Below are 18,808 nucleotides of genomic sequence, written 5' to 3' on the forward strand. Positions count from 1 at the left end.
TGAGTGGGGAAGCAGGGAAGGGAGGGATGAGTGGGGAAGGACAGAAAGGGATGAGTGGGGAAGCAGGACAAGGAGGGATGAGAGGGGAAGAAGGACAGAAAGGGATGAGTGGGGAAGCAGGAAAGGGAGGGATGAGTGGGGAAGGACAGAAAGGGATGAGTGGGGAAGCAGGAAAGGGAGGGATGAGTGGGGAAGGACAGAAAGGGATGAGTGGGGAAGCAGGGAAGGGAGGGATGAGTGGGGAAGGACAGAAAGGGATGAGTGGGGAAGCAGGGAAGGGAGGGATGAGTGGGGAAGGACAGAAAGGGATGAGTGGGGAAGCAGGGAAGGGAGGGATGAGTGGGGAAGGACAGAAAGGGATGAGTGGGGAAGCAGGAAAGGGAGGGATGAGCTGGACCCACAGCCAAGTCATTTCCCGTGGGGCGCAGGAGGTGAGCAGCCCCCCCCAGTCTGTTCCCCCCTTGCTCCTCCCAGGCTCTCACCCCCCAGCCCTTCCCTCAGGGAGGGGCCGTCCCGGATCCCAGACCCGCCCCTCCCCCCCCCGCTCCCCACCTTACCCTTGGGCACAAACGCGCCTCCGAGCCCCGTGAGCAGCATCCAGAGCCGGCAGCAGATCTGGGGAGCGGAGCAGGGGCCAGGCTGAGCGGGGGGATGCAGCTTCTTCTGGGGTGGGGCAGCCACAACCACCTCCCCCGGCCCGCTCCCTGCCCCACAGCGCCCCCTGCTGAGCCCCTCCCCACCCCGCTCCCTGCCCCACAGCGCCCCCTAGCGCCGCCCTGGGGCCAGCCCCGCCTGCCAGGGGAGAGCGCCCCCTGCTGAGCCCCCCCCTCCCTGCCCCACAGCGCCCCCTGCTGAGCCCCCCGCCCCGCTCCCTGCCCCACAGCGCCCCCTAGCGCCGCCCTGGGGCCAGCCCTGCCTGCCAGGGGAGAGCGCCCCCTGCTGAGCCCCCCCCCGCCCCGCTCCCTGCCCCACAGCGCCCCCTAGCGCCGCCATGGGGCCAGCCCCGCCTGCCAGGGGAGAGCGCCCCCTGCTGAGCCCCCCCCTCCCTGCCCCACAGCGCCCCCTGCTGAGCCCCCCGCCCCGCTCCCTGCCCCACAGCGCCCCCTGCTGAGCCCCCCGCCCCGCTCCCTGCCCCACAGCGCCCCCCTAGCGCCCCCCACCACTGTCACGATCTTCAGGACGACCTCCACCACCAGGATGAGCGCCACCAGGAGGATGACCGTGTCCTGAACGTCCAGGCAGCAGGGGCCGGTTATGGGGCACCCGTGGCAGTGGGTCTCCCCCATCGGAGAGGGGGTGGGGCCGGGGGCCTGCGAGCCGGGCCCTGCATCCCTGCCCCCCACCCTGCCGGCACAGCTGACTGGGGGGAGGCGGGGAGCCCCGGACTGGAGCTTTGTGATGCAGTTCCCGGGGCGTCCTGCAGGGGGCGGCAGACACCATTGTGACATGCGGGGGGGGCGGGGACTTGCTGCCCCCTAGTGGTGTCTGTGTGTGTGAGCGTCCTTCCGGCCCCAGGGCGGGGACTGGCTGGCTCAGGTCTCGCCCTACAGGAGATGGGGGGCGGGGGGAGCCCGTGTGTCGCACAACGCAGGAGACACTCCCCTCCCAGAGCCAGGGAGAGAACCCAGGAGTCCTGGCTCCCAGCCCCCCCCCCGCTCTAACCCACCAGCCCCCACTCCCCTCCCGGAGCTGGGGAGAGAACCCAGGAGTCCGAGCTCCCAGCCCCCCCTGCTCTAACCCACCAGCCCCCACTCCCCTCCCAGAGCCAGGGAGAGAACCCAGGAGTCCGAGCTCCCAGCCCCCCCTGCTCTAACCCCCAGCCCCCACTCCCCTCCCAGAGCCGGGGAGGGAACCCAGGAGTCCTGGCTCCCAGCCCCCCCCCCGCTCTAACCCACCAGCCCCCACTCCCCTCCCAGAGCCAGGGAGAGAACCCAGGAGTCCTGGCTCCCAGCCCCCCCCCCGCTCTAACCCACCAGCCCCCACTCCCCTCCCGGAGCCGGGGAGAGAACCCAGGAGTCCGAGCTCCCAGCCCACCCTGCTCTAACCCACCAGCCCCCACTCCCCTCCCGGAGCCGGGGAGAGAACCCAGGAGTCCTGGCTCCCAGCCCCCCCCCCCCGCCCCGCCCCCGTTCTGTTTCTCCTCAATGCAGGGTGAGCTCCTGGAAAACCGCGTTGCCATGGTTACCTCTGCCAACCCCCCCCCGGAATCCCCCCCAGGCCTGCAGCCGCGATTCGCGCAGGCGACTATTTATAGCACCCAGCGATGGGGAGAGAATGCTAATGAGCGGTGCCCCTCACTCCCGACCCGCAGCCCCCCAGCTCTGCCGGCGCCCCTCACTCCCGACCCGCAGCCCCCCCCAGCTCTGCCCGTGCCCCTCACTCCCGACCCGCAGCCCCCCAGCTCTGCCGGCGCCCCTCACTCCCGACCCGCAGCCCCCCCCAGCTCTGCCGGCGCCCCTCACTCCCGACCCGCAGCTCCCCCAGCTCTGCCGGCGCCCCTCACTCCCGACCCGCAGCTCCCCCAGCTCTGCCGGCGCCCCTCACTCCCGACCCGCAGCCCCCCCAGCTCTGCCGGCGCCCCTCACTCCCGACCCGCAGCCCCCCCCAGCCCTGCCGGCGCCCCTCACTCCCGACCCGCAGCCCCCCCCCCAGCTCTGCCGGTGCCCCTCACTCCCGCCCCGCAGCCCCCCCCCCAGCTCTGCCTGCGCCCCTCACTCCCGCCCCGCAGCCCCCCCCAGCTCTGCCTGCGCCCCTCGCTCCCGACCCGCAGCCCCCCCCAGCTCTGCCTGCGCCCCTCGCTCCCGACCCGCAGCCCCCCCCAGCTCTGCCTGCGCCCCTCGCTCCCGACCCGCAGCCCCCCCAGCTCTGCCTGCGCCCCTCGCTCCCGACCCGCAGCCCCCCCAGCTCTGCCTGCGCCCCTCGCTCCCGACCCGCAGCCCCCCCCAGCTCTGCCTGCGCCCCTCGCTCCCGACCCGCAGCCCCCCCCAGCTCTGCCTGCGCCCCTCGCTCCCGACCCGCAGCCCCCCCAGCCCAGCCGGCGCCCCTCGCTCCCCACCCGCAGCCCCCCCCCAGCCCAGCCGGCGCCCCTCGCTCCCGCCCTGCAGCCCCCCCCAGCTCTGCCTGTGCCCCTCACTCCCCACCCGCAGACCCCCAGCCCAGCCGGCGCCCCTCACTCCCCACCCGCAGACCCCCAGCCCAGCCCTGTCCCCCCCCAGCTCTGCCGGTGCCCCTCAGTCCCGACCCACAGCCCCTGCCAGCCCAGCCCTGTTCCCCTCCAGCTCTGCCGGTGCCCCTCACTCCCGACCCGCAGCCCCTGCCAGCCCAGCCCTGGGCTCTTGCCCCTCTCCACCAAGGAATTAAATGCAGCTGCTTCTGGGCTGGAACATCTGGGAAATGAGTCCCTCCCGTGTCCCCCGCAGTCCAGCGCCCCCTAGCGCCGCCTGGGGCCAGCCCTGTCTGCCAGGGGAGAGCGCCCCCTTCTGAGCCCCCCGCCCCGCTGCCTGCCCCACAGCGCCCCCCCCCACCCCCAGTTGGTGCCTTTCCCTCCTGGTGCTGCATCATCAGCGACGGGATCTTGCACCGTTTGCAGAAATATCTAGGTCAGCGCCGAGCTCTGCTGCTCCTCGCGGTGCTGGGGGGAGCCGGGGATGCGGGGAAGTGTCCTGGATTACTCTGGTTCCCCCCCCCCCCCAAACACACAGCGCCTCCTGCTGGGAGAGGCTGGAGGAGCCAGGAATTACCCCTGCAAGGCAAAAGGCTGGGAGCCAGGACTCCTGGGTTCTCTCCCCGGCTCTAGGAGGGGAGTGGGGGCTGGTGGGTTAGAGCAGGGGGGTCTGGGAGCCAGGACTCCTGGGTTCTCTCCCCGGCTCTGGGAGGGGAGTGGGGGCTGGTGGGTTAGAGCAGGGGGGCTGGGAGCCAGGACTCCTGGGTTCTCTCCCTGGCTCTGGGAGGGGAGGGGGGGTTACAACGGGGGGGCTTGGCCCAGAATCTCTGACCCCCACCCAACCTGTGAGGTGTCTTGCTCAGATGAATGAGTCCCTGCTTCGCTCTCTTCCTGAAAAGTGTGGGGCAGAGACTCCACCCCTTTTGCCTCTAAGCCCTGCCCCCTGCGGCATGATGCACCCCCTAGAGGGGACAGGCCTCTGCCTCATTCCCCGCCCCCCTGAGCCAGCCAGTCCCTGGTGTTGTGGGTCAGACGTGGGGGCTCTGGCTGTGACCCCCAATGACTTGCAGATCTCAGCCTGGGGGTGACGATAGAAGTGCGTGTGGGGGGAGGCGAGACGGGAGTCGAGGAAATCTGTGGGGGTGGGGCAGTGGAGAACATAGGGGGTAGCAAATGGGAGGGTGGCATTGGGGGAGGGGCAGTGGGGGGTTGGTAAGTGGGGGGCCGGGGAGCAGGTGAGGATGGCTGGGAGGTGGAGGTGCAGGGGAGTCTGGGGGGACACAGGAGGGTGGAAGGGAATTGGGGGACCCCAAAGGAGGGGGGAGCCCTGGTGGGGATACGAGAGGGTGGCTGGGAGCTGGGCGTGAGGGGGCTGGGAGCCCAGGGGGATGTGGAGAGCCTGGGGGGGGGGGGGGGCGGGAAGCACGTCCAGGTTTTGGGGGACCAGAAGGGAGGTGGGGGAGCCCAGTTGGGCAAGGGAGCCGGGATGGGAAGTGGGGGACCCTAAGGGAGGTGGAGGATCGGGGGGCAGAGGATGGTGGCTGGGAAGTGGGGTATTTGGGGGGGGCGCAATAGGGTGGCTGAGAGGTGAAGAACCAGAGGGCAGGGGAGGGTGGTTGGGAGTTGGGGGGACCCCAAGGTATGTGGGGGACTCCCCTGGGGTGCAGTCACCGCAAGCCGAGTCGGTTAAACTTTTTTGGTTTTATATTTACAATAAGTTTCATTTCTTGCAAGGTTTTAAAAATGTGTACAGCTCCCTGCGCCCCATGGCTCCGCCCCCGCGCCCCACGGCTCCGCCCCCCCAAGGTCCACGCTGGGGGAGGGGAGACACGAACCATACAGTCACTGCAAAAAAATAAAATAAAATAAAAGTCCCTTTGTCATGTCTTTCGTCTCCTTCGATCCTGGTTCGGGGAGGGGGGGGTCCAAAGTCTTGGGGTCTCTTACTGGCAAGGGGAGGGGCCGGGGGTCCCCCCCAAAATAACTCCTCCTCCCTGGAGTCTCAGGAATAAAAATAGACGCTCTCTGATACATGGGTGGGGGGGCTGGCGAGGGGCAGAGGGGGTGACTGCTCCCCACGCTGCCTGGGAGAGTTGGTATTTCTGGTGGCCATCTTGGTTGTAGGCCGAGGAGGACGGCCATCTTTGACAGTAGGCTGGAGAAGGGGTTGCCGTGGTAGCCATCTTGGTGGTAGGCCGGGCAACGAGTGGCAGTGGCCATCATGACGGTAGGCCAAGGAATGAGTCCCCACGGCGACCATGTTGAATGTGAGAATGACAAGAGCCCACTGGCAGCCATCTTTGATGGTAGACCAAGGATGGCCCGCAGGGGGCTGGACTGGCTTTTAAGAAGCTCGTGGGGCCCACGGCTGGCCAGAAACACAGCACCGGCAGCCAGGTTGGATTTAGGAAAAGGAAGTCTCTCATAGGCGGCCATCTTGGAATTCAGAACACTGGCCGGCATCCACCATCTTGGATTTGAGAAACACAGTCCTTGTCTCTGATCGCAAGGCGGCCATTTTGGATTTCACCGCCCAGGGGGAACCATCTTGGATTTTAGCGTCCAGGCGGCCATCTTGGAATGCACCGCCCGGGTGGCCATCTTGGATTTTGGCACACTGGCAACCAACTTGCATTTCACTGCCGTGGGAGCCATCTTGGATTTCAGCCCACTGGGCAGCCATCTTGGAATTCACCACACTGGCGGCCCTCTGGGGTGGGGGCCCCATTGGTGGCCATTTTCGATTTCACCACACTGGTGGCCCTCTGGAGTTGGACCCCCTTGGTGGCCAACTTCAATTTCACCACACTGGCGGCCCTCTGGGGTGGGGGCCCCATTGGTGGCCCTCTTGGATTTCACCGCCCAGATGGCCATCTTGGATTTCACCACCCAGGCGGCCATCTTGGATTTCCAAACCGAACGAGTGCCGTGACAGGACAGCTGGGCGCGGAAAGGGGGGGCAATGAGCATCGTTTGGCACCAGCACCAGCATAAGGCCTCTGCTGAAAAAAGACCCCCCCCCCCGACCACCCCAAAGTTGCTGAGTTTGGCACAAACTGGATTGAACAAACGCAGTCCCCGCCGGAGACATCTTAACCCCCAGGCCAACGGGAAGCAAAGACAGAGATTTCCAGCATGGCTTTTGTTTGCAAGGAGACCGGCCGCCCGTTCGTTGTCCCCCCTCCCTGCGTTGGCACAGTGGAGAAAAAAACACACACCGGTGCCCGAGAGCGGGAGAGAGAGCAACAAGAGGCTGGGGAGGCAATAAACACTGTGCTTCGTATACAGAGGCGTTTGCTTCCCCGTCTGCTCTTGGGCTATCTCCAGGTTGGCGCCGTGGGCCTCTGCCAGGGAGGAGAGGGACGGGAAGAGGGTGCTCGGAGGCAGACGTCAGTGGGGGCGAGGGGGTGAACCGGGTCCACGCCTCGATCTTGCAGCCCGGCATGGGACGTGGAGAGAGGGGGAGACCCGGAAGTGTGAAAGAAAGATGTGTATGGGTGTGGGGGGGGTGTACCTAGATAGATATGGTAATGGATACATATTCATGGAAAGGGCTGGCTACCTGGATAGATAGATAGATTTAGGAAATGGGTGGATGGATAGACAGAGGGGGTGTATGGGGATAGATAGATAGATAGATAGAGAGAGGGCGTGGATGGGGATAGACAGATAGAGGGTGTGGATAGGGATAGATAGATAGATAGAGGGGGTGGACGGGGATAGATAGATAGATGTAGGAATGGGTGGATGGATAGACAGAGGGAGCGTATGGGGATAGATAGATAGATAGAGGGGGTGGATGGGGACAGATAGATAGATGAGAAGAACATAACGGCCCGAACTGGGTCAGACCAAAGGTCCATCTAGCCCAGTCTCCTGTCTGCCGACAGTGGCCAGTGCCAGGTGCCCCAGAGGGAAATGAACAGAGCAGGGAATCATCAAGTGACCCATCCCCTGTCGCCCATTCCCCAGCTTCTGGCAAACAGAGGCTACGGACAACCATCCCCGCCCAGCCTGGCTAATAGCCACTGATGGGACCCGTCCTCCATGAACTTCTCCAGTTCTTTTTTGACCCCTGTTATTGTCTTGGCCTTCACAACATCAACATCCTCAAGGCACAGGTTGACTGTGCGTTGGGTGAAGAAATCCCGTCCTTTTGTTTGTTTTCAACCTGCTGCCCTAGTCTTTTCATTGGGTGACCCCCTAGTTCAATTTCTTCCAAAACCTCCTCTAATGACACCTCAATCTGGGACAGTTCCTCAGATCTGTCAGCTAAACAGAAGGGCTCAGGTTTGGGAATCTCCCTCACGTCCTCAGCCGTGAAGACCGATGCAAAAGAGTTAATTTAGTTTCTCCGCAATGGCCTTATCGTCTTTGAGTGCTCCTTTAGCACCTCGATCGGCCCAGTGGCCCCACTGGTTGTTTAGCAGGCTTCCTGCTTCCGATGTACTTAAAAAAAAATTGCTATTATTTTTTGAGTCTTTGGCTAACTGTTCCTCAAATTGTTTTTTGGCCTTCCTTGTATTTTTACACTTCATTTGCCAGTGTTTATGCTCCTTTCTCTTTCCCTCACTAGGGTTTAACTTCCACTTTTTGAAGGAGCCTTTTTGCCTCTCACGACTTCTTTTACTTTGTTGTTTAGCTATGGTGGCTCTTTTTTGGTTCTCGTACTATGTTTTTGAATTTGGGGCATATACTTAAGTTGAGCCTCTGTTATGGTGATAGATAGATAGATAGATAGATGGGGTGGATGGGGATAGATAGATAGAGGGTGTGTGTGGGGATGGATAGTTAGATAGATAGATAGGGGATGGATGGGGATAGAGAGAGAGAGAGAGATAGGGGTGGATGGGTATATATATATATATATATATATATATAGCGAGTGAGAGAGAGAGGGTGTGTGTGGGGATAGATAGATAGATAGATAGATGGGGGGTGGATGGGGATAGATAGAGAGAGAGAGAGAAGGGGGTGGATGGGGATAGATAGATAGAGATAGATGGGGGTGGATGGGGATAGATAGATAGATAGATAGATAGATAGATAGATAGATAGATAGATAGATAGATAGATAGATGGGGGGTGGATGGGGATAGATAGAGAGAGAGAGAAGGGGGTGGATGGGGATAGATAGATAGATAGATAGATAGATAGATAGATAGATAGATAGATAGATAGATAGATAGATAGATAGATAGATAGATATGTCTGGGTAAGGAGGGATGGCGGGGTGGATGGGGATAGATAGATATGTATGGGAAAAGGCGGGTGGATGGATAGCCAGATAGATACGGTAATGGATAGATATGTATGGGGAGGGAGGTCTGGCTAGATAGATAGTTATGTGTGGGAAAAGGCAGACAGACAGACAGACAGATAGATATGTATTGGGTGTGCAGACAGCCAGATAGATATGTATGGGGACAGATGGACAGACAGGTAGATATGTATAGTGATGGAGGGACAGACAGGTAGATACGTATGGTGATGCGGGGACAGACAGGTAGATATGTCTGGGGATGGAGGGACGGACAAACAGACAGACAGACAGGTAGAAAGGGGGAAAGGGGGTTCCAAAAAGGATGGCTCTAGACTGTTCTCAGTGGTGGCAGATGACAGAACAAGGAGCAATGGTCTCAAGTTGCAGATGGGGAGGTTTAGGTTGGATATTCGGAAAAACTTTTTCTCTAGGAGGGTGGTGAAGCACTGGAATGGGATCCCTAGGGAGGTGGTGGAATCTCCTTCCTTAGACAAAGCCCTGGCTGGGATGATTTAGTTGGGAATTGGTCCTGCTTTGAGGACTAGATACCTCCTGAGGTCCCTTCCAACCCTGATATTCTATGATTCTGTATGTATGGGGATGGACAGACAGACAGGTAGATATGTATGGGGATGGATGGACAGACAGGTAGTTATGTATGGGGATGGACAGACAGACAGGTAGATATGTATGGGGATGGATGGACAGACAGGTAGTTATGTATGGGGATGGACAGACAGACAGGTAGTTATGTATGGGGATGGACGGACAGGTAGAGATGTCTGGGGATGGACGGACAGACAGGTAGATGTTATGGGGATGCACGGACAAGTAGGGATGTTTGGGGTGGATGGACAGACAGGTAGAGATGTCTGGGGATGGACGGACACACAGATGTTATGGGGATGCACGGACAGGTAGGGATGTATGGGGTGGATGGACAGACAGGTAGACATGCTATGGGGATGGATGGACAGACAGATGTTTTGGGGATGGACGGACAGGTAGAGATGTTATGTTGATGGACCGACAGACAGCTAGACAGATATATGCATACAATGCCAGTAGATGGCTAGAAAGAGCCAACGGGGGGCTAGCTCACGGCTCTGACACAGGCTGACTTTCCCTGGATACGTGGGGGTCTTATACCCACCTCTCCCCCTGCCGACTGCCCCCTGGCAAATGCCCTCCCTCGGAGACACCCCTCCATGGGGGTAGCTGGCGATTCACAGCCCCCTTCGGCTCCCCACCCCCCAGACAATACAAATATCCTCCAGGTTGTTTGGCACTTTGTCATTTGTCCGTTCCCTTGTTTCTGGGGCAGGGGAAGAGGTGGGGATTTGGCCCCGACAGTCAGCGAGCAGGAACAAGAGAAGGGGAAAACAGCCGGCGGAGGAACAGAGAGAGAGACCTGGGAGGAAGAACAGAAGGAAAAAGCGTGTAGAGGAGGAGTAGAAAGGAGACTCTCGGCAGGCTGGAAAGAGGGAAGGAAAAAGTGGCTGGCGGAGATAGAGATGGGGGGGACGGGGTTAAGAGAACGGATCGATTCCATCCCATCTGCTTTCCCCCCGTTTCGTTTTTTTTTTCTCATTCCCTCCTCTCTTTTTTTGTCATCGTTTTTCTTTATCGGGATCAGAACATGCAACGCGCCTGGTTTGTTTGTTTTCTAAACAATTTTCCTCCTCCCCCCCGCAAAAAAAAGTCTCTTAGTTAAAAAAAATTACACCCGCCCTCCCCAACCCTCCCCAACCCCGAAAAAATTGAATCTCAAGTTGCCATTACATTCAAAGTTTGGCTTGGAAAAAAATCGAGTAGAATTACCCCCCACCCCCATGAAAAAAAAAAAACAATTTCCAGGTGTAACTTTCCCCCATTCCTGGCCTCTGTGGGGCACGTGGTTTCCCCTCCAGGAGTGGTGGTTGCGGGGGGCGTTGGCTTCTCGGTCGCGAGTGAAGAACTGTTGGCTTCTCTCAAAGGTCCTAGACTACCGATTCCGTACCGGGAAAGACGCTGGTTTCTCCGCCTTACACCAAAAGGACTGAAGAACGGTTGTGCTCCGTCACTCTGGGTAGAGCTTTGAGGATCTCCATCATCCAGCCAAGGTGAACCATGGGCTCTCGGCCTCTCTCCAATGGCTCCCGGTGCAGATACTACGTTGGGAAAACCGTTGAGCGTCTCCATCCTCCAGCCAAGATGAGCGAAAAAGGGTCGGTTTCTCTCCAACACTGTACAGTTCCGGTCCTACCTTGGGAAGGGCGTTACCACCACCCGTCCATGAGGAGTGAGGGACGGTCGGTTTCTCTCCAACACCTTTCAGCGCTGATACAACGTTGGGAAGGATGTTGGGTACGTCTCCACCATCTGCCCAAGATGAGCGAAAGACGGTCGGTTTCCTCTCCAACACCTTCCGTTGCTGATACTGTGTTGGAAAGGACATTGGGGGTCTCTGCCGTCCATCCAAGGGGAACCGAGGATGGACGGCGCTTCTCCAACACCTTCCCATGCTGTTACCAGATGAGGAAGAGTATTGGCACCCCATCATCCATTCAAGATGAATTAATAACAGTCGGTTTTTCTCCGGTGCCGATACTGTGTCGGGCGTCTCTATCCTCCGTCTAAGAGGAGCAAAGGACGGGCGGCTCTTTCCAACACTCCCCAATGCTCCTACCAGGTTCAGAAGGGCGTCGGGACTCTCCGCCGTCCACCCCAGATGAGCAAAGTACGGTCGGTTTCTCTCCGGTGCCAAGACTGTCCCCACCGTCGGTCCGAAAGGAACCGGTCAATTCTCATTGTGTGTGGGAGACCTCCTCATTTGAGCTCGGCCCACAACCCCCTCCCCGAATTATTGTATAAAAGAACCCACCCACCCCAAAATCCCGGTGGCGCGGCACACAAAAAGATGCCACGTCTCCCTTTCTTTCCCCCCACCCCTCCCGCCCCCGCGGTCAGGGGTGGGCGGCTGGGCAGAGAGGAAGGGCCCTGCCCCTTCACCGCGATTTCCCCGTGGCTGGGGTGGGGGAGGCAGCTATACTCGGGTGGTGGAGTGAGGGTGGGGCAGGGTGTTGTTGTGCCCTGTGGGGAAGGTGTTGAAAGGGTGCAGGGCTGGCATGCCCGTAATGGTACTGGGGATCATGGTGATGGTGTTGGGCGTCATCAGGGGCACGTCGTCCGGCGCCCGGCGCAGCGCGAGAGTGTAGTCCGGCGGGCAGGCCGGGCGCAGGATCTCGTGGGGTCTCAGCGCCTCCAGGTCGTGAGCATCGTGCTCCGAGTGTTTGATCTGCAGGGACATGAGCTCCTCCTCCTGGCCGCCGTGCACCAGGTCGTTGGCCGCGTTGCGTTGGGGGCTGAGGCGCCGGCCGCCGAGGACGCCCGCCCGCAGCTCGTGCCGCTTGTCCCGCTTGTAGTAGAGGGCGGCGAAGGCCAGGATGTTGAGGAAGAGCAAGGAGGCCCCCACGGCCACGGTGACGCTCAGCTCGGTGGAGTAGTCCCGCGAGTCCCCCGGGAAAGGGGCGTAGCGCCGGCGGTCATCCGCCTCGTCCTCGTCTGGCGGCAGGGTGGGGAAGGGTCGGCGGGTGGTGCTGGGCCCCGCCCGGGAGCCGGGGGGCCAGCGGGTGCCGTAGGGCGGGACGCGGGTGGTGGTGGAGGTGTAGACGGGGTCGTGGAGGTGGTGGAGGTGGGGCACCAGCTCCAGCCAGAAAGCTACCTTGTTGGCCCGGTAGTTGTCCCGTACCCGGGGTTTGAGGCCGATGTGGAGGTACTGCTTGTCCTTCGTGTTGAACTTGGTCCACACCACCTCCTCGAAGCGGTTGGGCTTGGTGTGGATGAACTTGGTGTCCTGGGGCACCGGCTGGTTGGGGTCCCTGCAGGGAGGGGAGACGGAGTTATGGTGGTGGTGGGGAATCTGGCCCGGAGGCAACCACGGGATGGGGGGTGTTTCTAGAGGGCACCGGGTCTTCAAGATGGATCTGGGTGCAACACATTCCTCACTGCTATCCGCCCCACATCCCCTCATCCATCCATCCATCTATCCCTCACCCATCCATCCATCCCCCCGTCCACCCATCCATCTCTCTCTCCCCGTCCACCCATCCATCTCTCTCTCCCCATCCACCCATCCCTCTCCCACCACCCATCCATCCATCCCCCCGTCCACCCATCCCTCTCTCCCCATCCATCCATCCCCCACTACCCATCCATCCATCCCCCCGTCCATCCATCCATCCATCCACCCATCCTTCCCTCCCCGTGCATCCACCCATCCATTCATCCTTCCCCATCCATCCCTCCCCAGTCCACCCATCCCCCCCAGTCCATCCCTCCCTCCCCCCATCCCCCCATCCCTCTCTCCCCATCCATCCATCCATTCATCCCTCCCCATCCATCCCCCACCACCCATCCATTCATCCTCCCCCGTCCCCCCATCCATCCATCCATCCCTCCCCACCCACCCATCCATCCCTCTCCATCCATCCACCCATCCTTCCCTCCCCATGCATCCACCCATCAACTCATCCTTTCCCATCCATCCCTCCCCCAGTCCACCCATCCCCCCATCCATCCATTCATCCTTCCCCATCCATTCATCCCTCTCTCCCCATCCATCCATTCATCCCTCCCCATCCATCCCCCCAGCACCCATCCATTCATCCTTCCCCATCCATCCATCCCTCTCTCCTCATCCATACATCCCCACATCCATCCATCCATCCCTCCCCGTCCTCCCATCCCCCCATCCATCCATCACTCCATCCACCCATCCATCCATCCCCCCATCCATCCCTCCCTCCCCCCGTCCACCCATCCATCCATCCCCCCATCCATCCCTCCCCCCATCCACCCATCCATCCATCCCTCCCCCTGTCCACCCATCCATCCCTCCATTCATCCATCTCCCCACCCCATCCATCCATCCCTCCCTCCCCATCCCTCCCTCCCCATCCATCCATCACCCCATCCATCCATCACCCCATCCACCCCTCCATCCGTCCATCCATCCCTGTCCATCCATTCATCCCTCCCCATTCACCCACTCCACTCATCCCTTCCCCCACCCCATCCATCCCCCGTCCATCCATCCCTCCCTTCCCACAATCACCCCCATCCCTCCCTCCCTCCATCCATCCCCCGCACACCCCGCCTCCCTCCCATCTATCCCCATCCCAACCTACCAGTTGCTTACATCCCACCCTGCCTCCAACCGTCCCATCCTCCCACCCTGCGTCTCCCCCATACCCCCTCCTGCTGCCCTATCCCAAGACTGCCAGCCTCATGGCCCCTCCTACTCTTCCCTCCCCGATTGTCCCCCCTGCCCCCCATCTCCCTCTGGGCCCGCTCACCCCGTCTTGGCGAAGTTGGTCCAGTAGGTCATGACCACGGCGCTCAGCATGACGTCGTTCTTGGAGAAGTTGCAGGGGAAGAGGTCGGTGGCGCCAATCATGGGCACCCCGAAGACGTAGGGGATTTCGTCCCCGTGGGCAGCGTCGGCCCACTCGGGACGCGTGTCGGTCTGGCAGTGGTGGTAGAAGGTGTAGAAGTAGACGGGCGACTGGTACTCGGCGTGGAGCTTGGCCGTGGCCACGGCCGGCGCCACCCACTGGTGGTCGGTGAAGAGCGCCAGCAGGGTCTTCCGCCGCATCTCCCCGTTGTCCCGGTCAGCCCAGTCCGTGTACATGAACTTGATGGTCTCCCGCAGGATGTCTTTCCCCTCCGGGTAGCCATAGAGGTTGTCCACGAAGTTGGAGATGGTGAAGTCGAAGTAACTGGCCGAAATCCCGTCTTCGTTCTCCATCGAGTCCTCCACGAATTTCAGCCCCTCGCCCTGGTTCACCCCGATCAGGATGTCGTAGTTGAGAAACTCCCCCTGCTGCATGAGGATCTCCGGGTCGTCCGGCACCACGTCCCCATCCACCACTGGCCCGAAGGCGATGTGGTAGCGGGCCGGCTGGATGTCCTGGTCGACCAGCTCCCGGTACGGCTTTCGGCGCAGGCAATCCACCGTCTCGCTGGTGTCCAGGTGGTCACAGCCCACCTTGGAGGCCAGCATGCGGGTGTATTTCAGGGGCTGGTAGTTGACCGACCAACTGGAGATGGCCGTGCCGCTCTGAGCGATGGCCTTTTGAAAGAGACCTGCAGAGAGAGAGAGAGGGTCAGAGAGAGCAAGAGGGGGAGACACTGAGCTGTGGGGATCGGAGGGTGCATGGACGGAGGCCTGTGTCTGGGGACAGATAGATAGATAGATAGAGTGGATGGGGATAGATAGAAAGATAGATAGAGAGGGTAGATGGGGATAGATAGATAGAGGGGGTGGCTGGGGATAGATAGATAGATAGATAGATAGCTAGCTAGATAGATAGATAGAGAGGGTGGATGGGGATGGATAGATAGATAGATAGATAGATAGATAGAGGGGGCGGATGGGGATAGATAGATAGATAGATAGATAGATAGATAGATAGATAGAGAGGGCGGATGGGGATAGATAGATAGATAGAGAGGGCGGATGGGGATAGATAGATAGATAGATAGATGGGGTGGATGGGGATAGATGGATAGATAGATATGGGACTGGCTGGCTCAGAGGGCGGAGGAATGGGGCAGGGGCCTGTCCCCTCTAGGGGGCGCCGACTTCCACATCCAGCCCCAGGGCAGGGACTGGCTGGCTCAGGGATGCAAGGAATGGGGCTCGGGGTGGGGGGAGGGGCAGCTGGTACCTTCCGAGTGGTGGGACAGGATGAGTAGGTTGACGCAGGAGGCTCCGGCGCCGGACCCGAAGATGGTGATGCGTTCGGGGTCCCCCCCAAAGTGCCCGATGTTCTCATTGAGCCACCGCAGGGCCTGGATCTGGTCCAAAAGCCCGTAGTTCCCCTTGGCTGACTGGTCCCCGGTGCTCAGGAATCCTGGCGGGGGGGGGGTCGGACACGGAGACTGTGGTGAGGAGCTGCTCCCCTGTGTAACCAGCCGCCCCCCCCAGAGGTGGGCGCATCTCAGCGCCGGGCGAGGGGTCCCCGTGTCACCAGCCGCCCCACCCCAGAGGAAAGGGACATTTCTCCCTCAATTAATGTCGCCCCGAAACAGAAATTAAAAAGTGGATAAAAAATTAATTCTCTCGTTCCCACCAGCCCCGAGGCCCCTCGTTAGCGCTAACGAGTCCTTGCCAGTCATTCTTATCAGCTCTGGGTTTCTCCCTCCCCTTCACTTTAATTAAATATTAATTCCAGCCGCCGATTTGTAAATTTCACACGCTGGGCTCAGAGATTGGTGGTGGTGGGGGGAACCAAGGACACTTTGAGGCTTCCTCTGTAGTTACCCCACCCCTGCTCTGGCTCCCGGATCCCGGCGTGTGGGGGTCTGGGATCCCAGGGGGGGAGGGGCAGCTCGGGGAGGGGCCCTTACCCAGCACCCCCAGGCGGTAGTTCATGGTGACGACGATGACGTTGCCGTAGGCGGCCAGGACGCTGGCGTCGAACATGTTCCCTGTCCCCTCCATGTAGGAGCCGCCGTGCAGGAACAGCATCACCGGCTTCTTCCCGCTGTCCCGGATATCTGGGGGCAGAGATTGGGGAGCAGAGAGAGAGAGATGGGGGGACAGAGGGATGGGGGAAGCAGAGAGAGAGATCGGGGGGACAGAGAGAGATCGGGGGGACAGAGAGAGAGATTGGGGAGGAGCAGAGAGAAATTGGGGAGCAGAGAGATCGGGGGGTCAGAGAGAGATCGAGGGAGCAGAGAGAGAGCGGGGGCAGAGTGAGAATGGGGGGCAGAGAGCGGGGGGCAGAGAGAGATCGAGGGAGCAGAGAGAGAGCGGGGGGCAGAGATCGAGGGAGCAGAGAGAGAGCGGGGGGCAGAGAGCGGGGGGCAGAGAGAGCGCGGGGGCAGAGAGAGATCGAGGGAGCAGAGAGAGATCGAGGGAGCAGAGATCGGGGGCAGAGAGAGCGCGGGGGGGCAGAGATCGGGGGGCAGAGAGAGAGCGGGGGGCAGAGAGAGATCGAGGGAGCAGAGAGAGAGCGGGGGGCAGAGAGAGATCGAGGGGGCAGAGAGAGATCGGGGGCAGAGAGAGAGCGGGGGGCAGAGATCGAGGGAGCAGAGAGAGAGCGGGGGGCAGAGATCGAGGGAGCAGAGAGAGAGCGGGGGGCAGAGAGAGATCGAGGGAGCAGAGAGAGAGCGGGGGGCAGAGAGAGATCGAGGGGGCAGAGAGAGATCGGGGGCAGAGAGAGAGCGGGGGGCAGAGATCGAGGGAGCAGAGAGAGAGCGGGGGGCAGAGATCGAGGGAGCAGAGAGAGAGCGGGGGGCAGAAAGAGAGCGGGGGGCAGAGATTGGGGGCAGAGATCGAGGGAGCAGAGAGAGAGCGGGGGGCAGAGATCGAGGGAGCAGAGAGAGAGCGGGGGGCAGAGAGAGATCGAGGGGGCAGAGAGAGATCGGGGGCAGAGAGAGAGCGGGGGGCAGAGATCGAGGGAGCAGAGAGAGAGCGGGGGGCAGAGATCGAGGGAGCAGAGAGAGAGCGGGGGGCAGAGATTGGGGGCAGAGATCGGGGGCAGAGAGAGAGCGGGGGGCAGAGAGAGAGAGAGATTGCAGGAGAAGAGATCGGGGGGGACAGAAAGAGGCAGCGTCACTAGAGGCCACTCCTGCCCCCTGCCCGTGAGTCTGCCCATCCCCCCCCATGCCTGTCCCCGGGGGGCCCCCGGTGACCCCCCATTCCCCAGGTTGGGGTGGAGGGGAGTCTGGAGGGGTCTCTGGACGGGGGTGGGATTGGCTGCTATGGGGCCTGGGTGGGGGTCAAATAGTCCTGCCCCCTTTAAAAAAACCCTAATAGGACCCCATTGCCCCCTGGCCCCCTTGGTCACCCCCACTGCAGCGCCCCCAGAGACCCCCTCTGCCCCCAACCCCCTACTAAACCCCCTCATTCCTTCGCCTCTCTCCCCAACCCCTTCCTTCCCCTGCAGCCCTCCAGTGACCCCCTGCCCCCCACACCTGTATCCCCCCAGTTCTTCCACTGCAGCCCACAGAGACCCCTCCTCACCCCATCTCAGACCCCCGACCCCTCCCCAGGATCCCCTTCATTCCCTAACCCCCGTCCCTTCCCCTGCAGCCCCTCGGGGGGGGTCTCTGCCCCCCAACCTGCTCGCCCATCTCAGACGCCCCCCTTCCAGCACCTCCTGCCCTGGGACCCCCCTCCCCCCACAGACATGAAGCTGCGGGGGGGTCCTGAATAGGATGAGCCCCCCCCCGGGTATGGTCCCGCCCCCGCCTGTTATTGCTCCATCTCCCCAGCAGGGAACAGCACTTTGCCCTATGGGGGTGGGTCAGGGGGTCACAGGTCTGAGTTGCCAATGAGGTCAGAGGTTCTTGGGGTGATGGGGGTCAGAGGTCAGTGGGTGTCAGAGGTTCCTGGGAGGTCACAGGTCAGAGAGGTCAATGGGGGGGGTCACAGATTCCTAGGGGTCAGAGGTCAACGGGGGTCAGAGAAGCCCAACAGGTCAAAGGTTACTGGGGGGGTCAAGGATCCCTGGGGTCAGAGGTCAGAAGGGTTAATGAGCTTCAGAGGTCACAAATAATTGAGGATGGAGGGGTCACGGGGGTGAGAGGTCAAAGACTATGGAGGTTCAGGGATCATAGAGGTCAATGGGGGATCAGAGGTCAGAGCAGTCAATGTGGCAAAGGTCAGTGGGGGGTCAAAGGTCCCTGGGAGGTCAGAAAGGCGAAGGAGAGGTCAGAGGCCAGAAATGCCGGGGGTCATGGGTCAGAGAGGTCAGTGGGGGTCAGAGGAGTCAAATGTGTCAAGGATTCCTAGGGTGGGTCAGAGGTCAATGGGGTCAGGGGCATCATTGGATTGGGGGCTCCCTGCTGGGGTCAGAGGTCAGGGTTTTCTGTAGGTCAGATGGCCATGGGGTCAGGGGGTCCCTGCTGGGGTCAGGAAAGGTCAGAGGTCAGCCAGGCAGCCATGGGTTCCAGAGAGGCCACACATGGGGGGGGGGGGGTGAAAGGTCAAAGGTCAGGGGATCCTGGCAGCCAGGACTCCCCCGGGTCAGAGGCCACTACCCCAATTCTACCCCGTTGCCACGGAAACATTAAAATTTCTCCCCCCCCCCCCAAAAAATGGGTTTCCTTTTCTAGGTCACATCTCCATGGCAACCGGGGGCCTAATTAATTCTGTGCCAACAGAGAGCGTTAATTAGACGCAAGGAGGCCTTAATTAGTGTCTGACGGGCCGCCCCTCCCCCCACCCTGTTTAAGATGGAGGAAGGGATGACGGGACCCCCTCGCACACTCACAGAGCCCATTGCACGTGCACCCGAGACATCGCACACACACCAGCCAGCTCGCACGTGCACAGCGCCCCCTCGCCACACAGAGAGATGCTTGTACACTCACAGACCCTTTGCACACTC

The 18,808-nt window shown here is 61.0% G+C and overlaps 1 protein-coding gene across 2 annotated transcripts in view; it reads right to left on the bottom strand.

Moving 5' to 3' along the window:
• Nucleotides 1–4,849: 4,849 nt before the first annotated feature.
• NLGN2 (neuroligin 2) overlaps nucleotides 4,850–18,808 on the bottom strand; it is a 22,525-nt gene continuing 8,566 nt past the window's right edge. For both annotated transcript variants that reach the window (XM_065570552.1, XM_065570551.1), the window contains 4 exons: nucleotides 15,819–15,968; nucleotides 15,137–15,322; nucleotides 13,763–14,552; nucleotides 4,850–12,286 (listed from right to left, as the gene is read on the bottom strand). In XM_065570552.1, coding sequence (XP_065426624.1) covers nucleotides 11,452–12,286; nucleotides 13,763–14,552; nucleotides 15,137–15,322; nucleotides 15,819–15,968 — 1,961 coding nt within the window. In that variant the 3' untranslated portion in view covers nucleotides 4,850–11,451. The remainder of the gene's footprint in view (nucleotides 12,287–13,762; nucleotides 14,553–15,136; nucleotides 15,323–15,818; nucleotides 15,969–18,808) is intronic.

The sequence above is a fragment of the Chrysemys picta genome, chromosome 16 (genome assembly GCF_011386835.1).
Source record: "Chrysemys picta bellii isolate R12L10 chromosome 16, ASM1138683v2, whole genome shotgun sequence".
Taxonomy (NCBI): domain Eukaryota; kingdom Metazoa; phylum Chordata; order Testudines; family Emydidae; genus Chrysemys; species Chrysemys picta.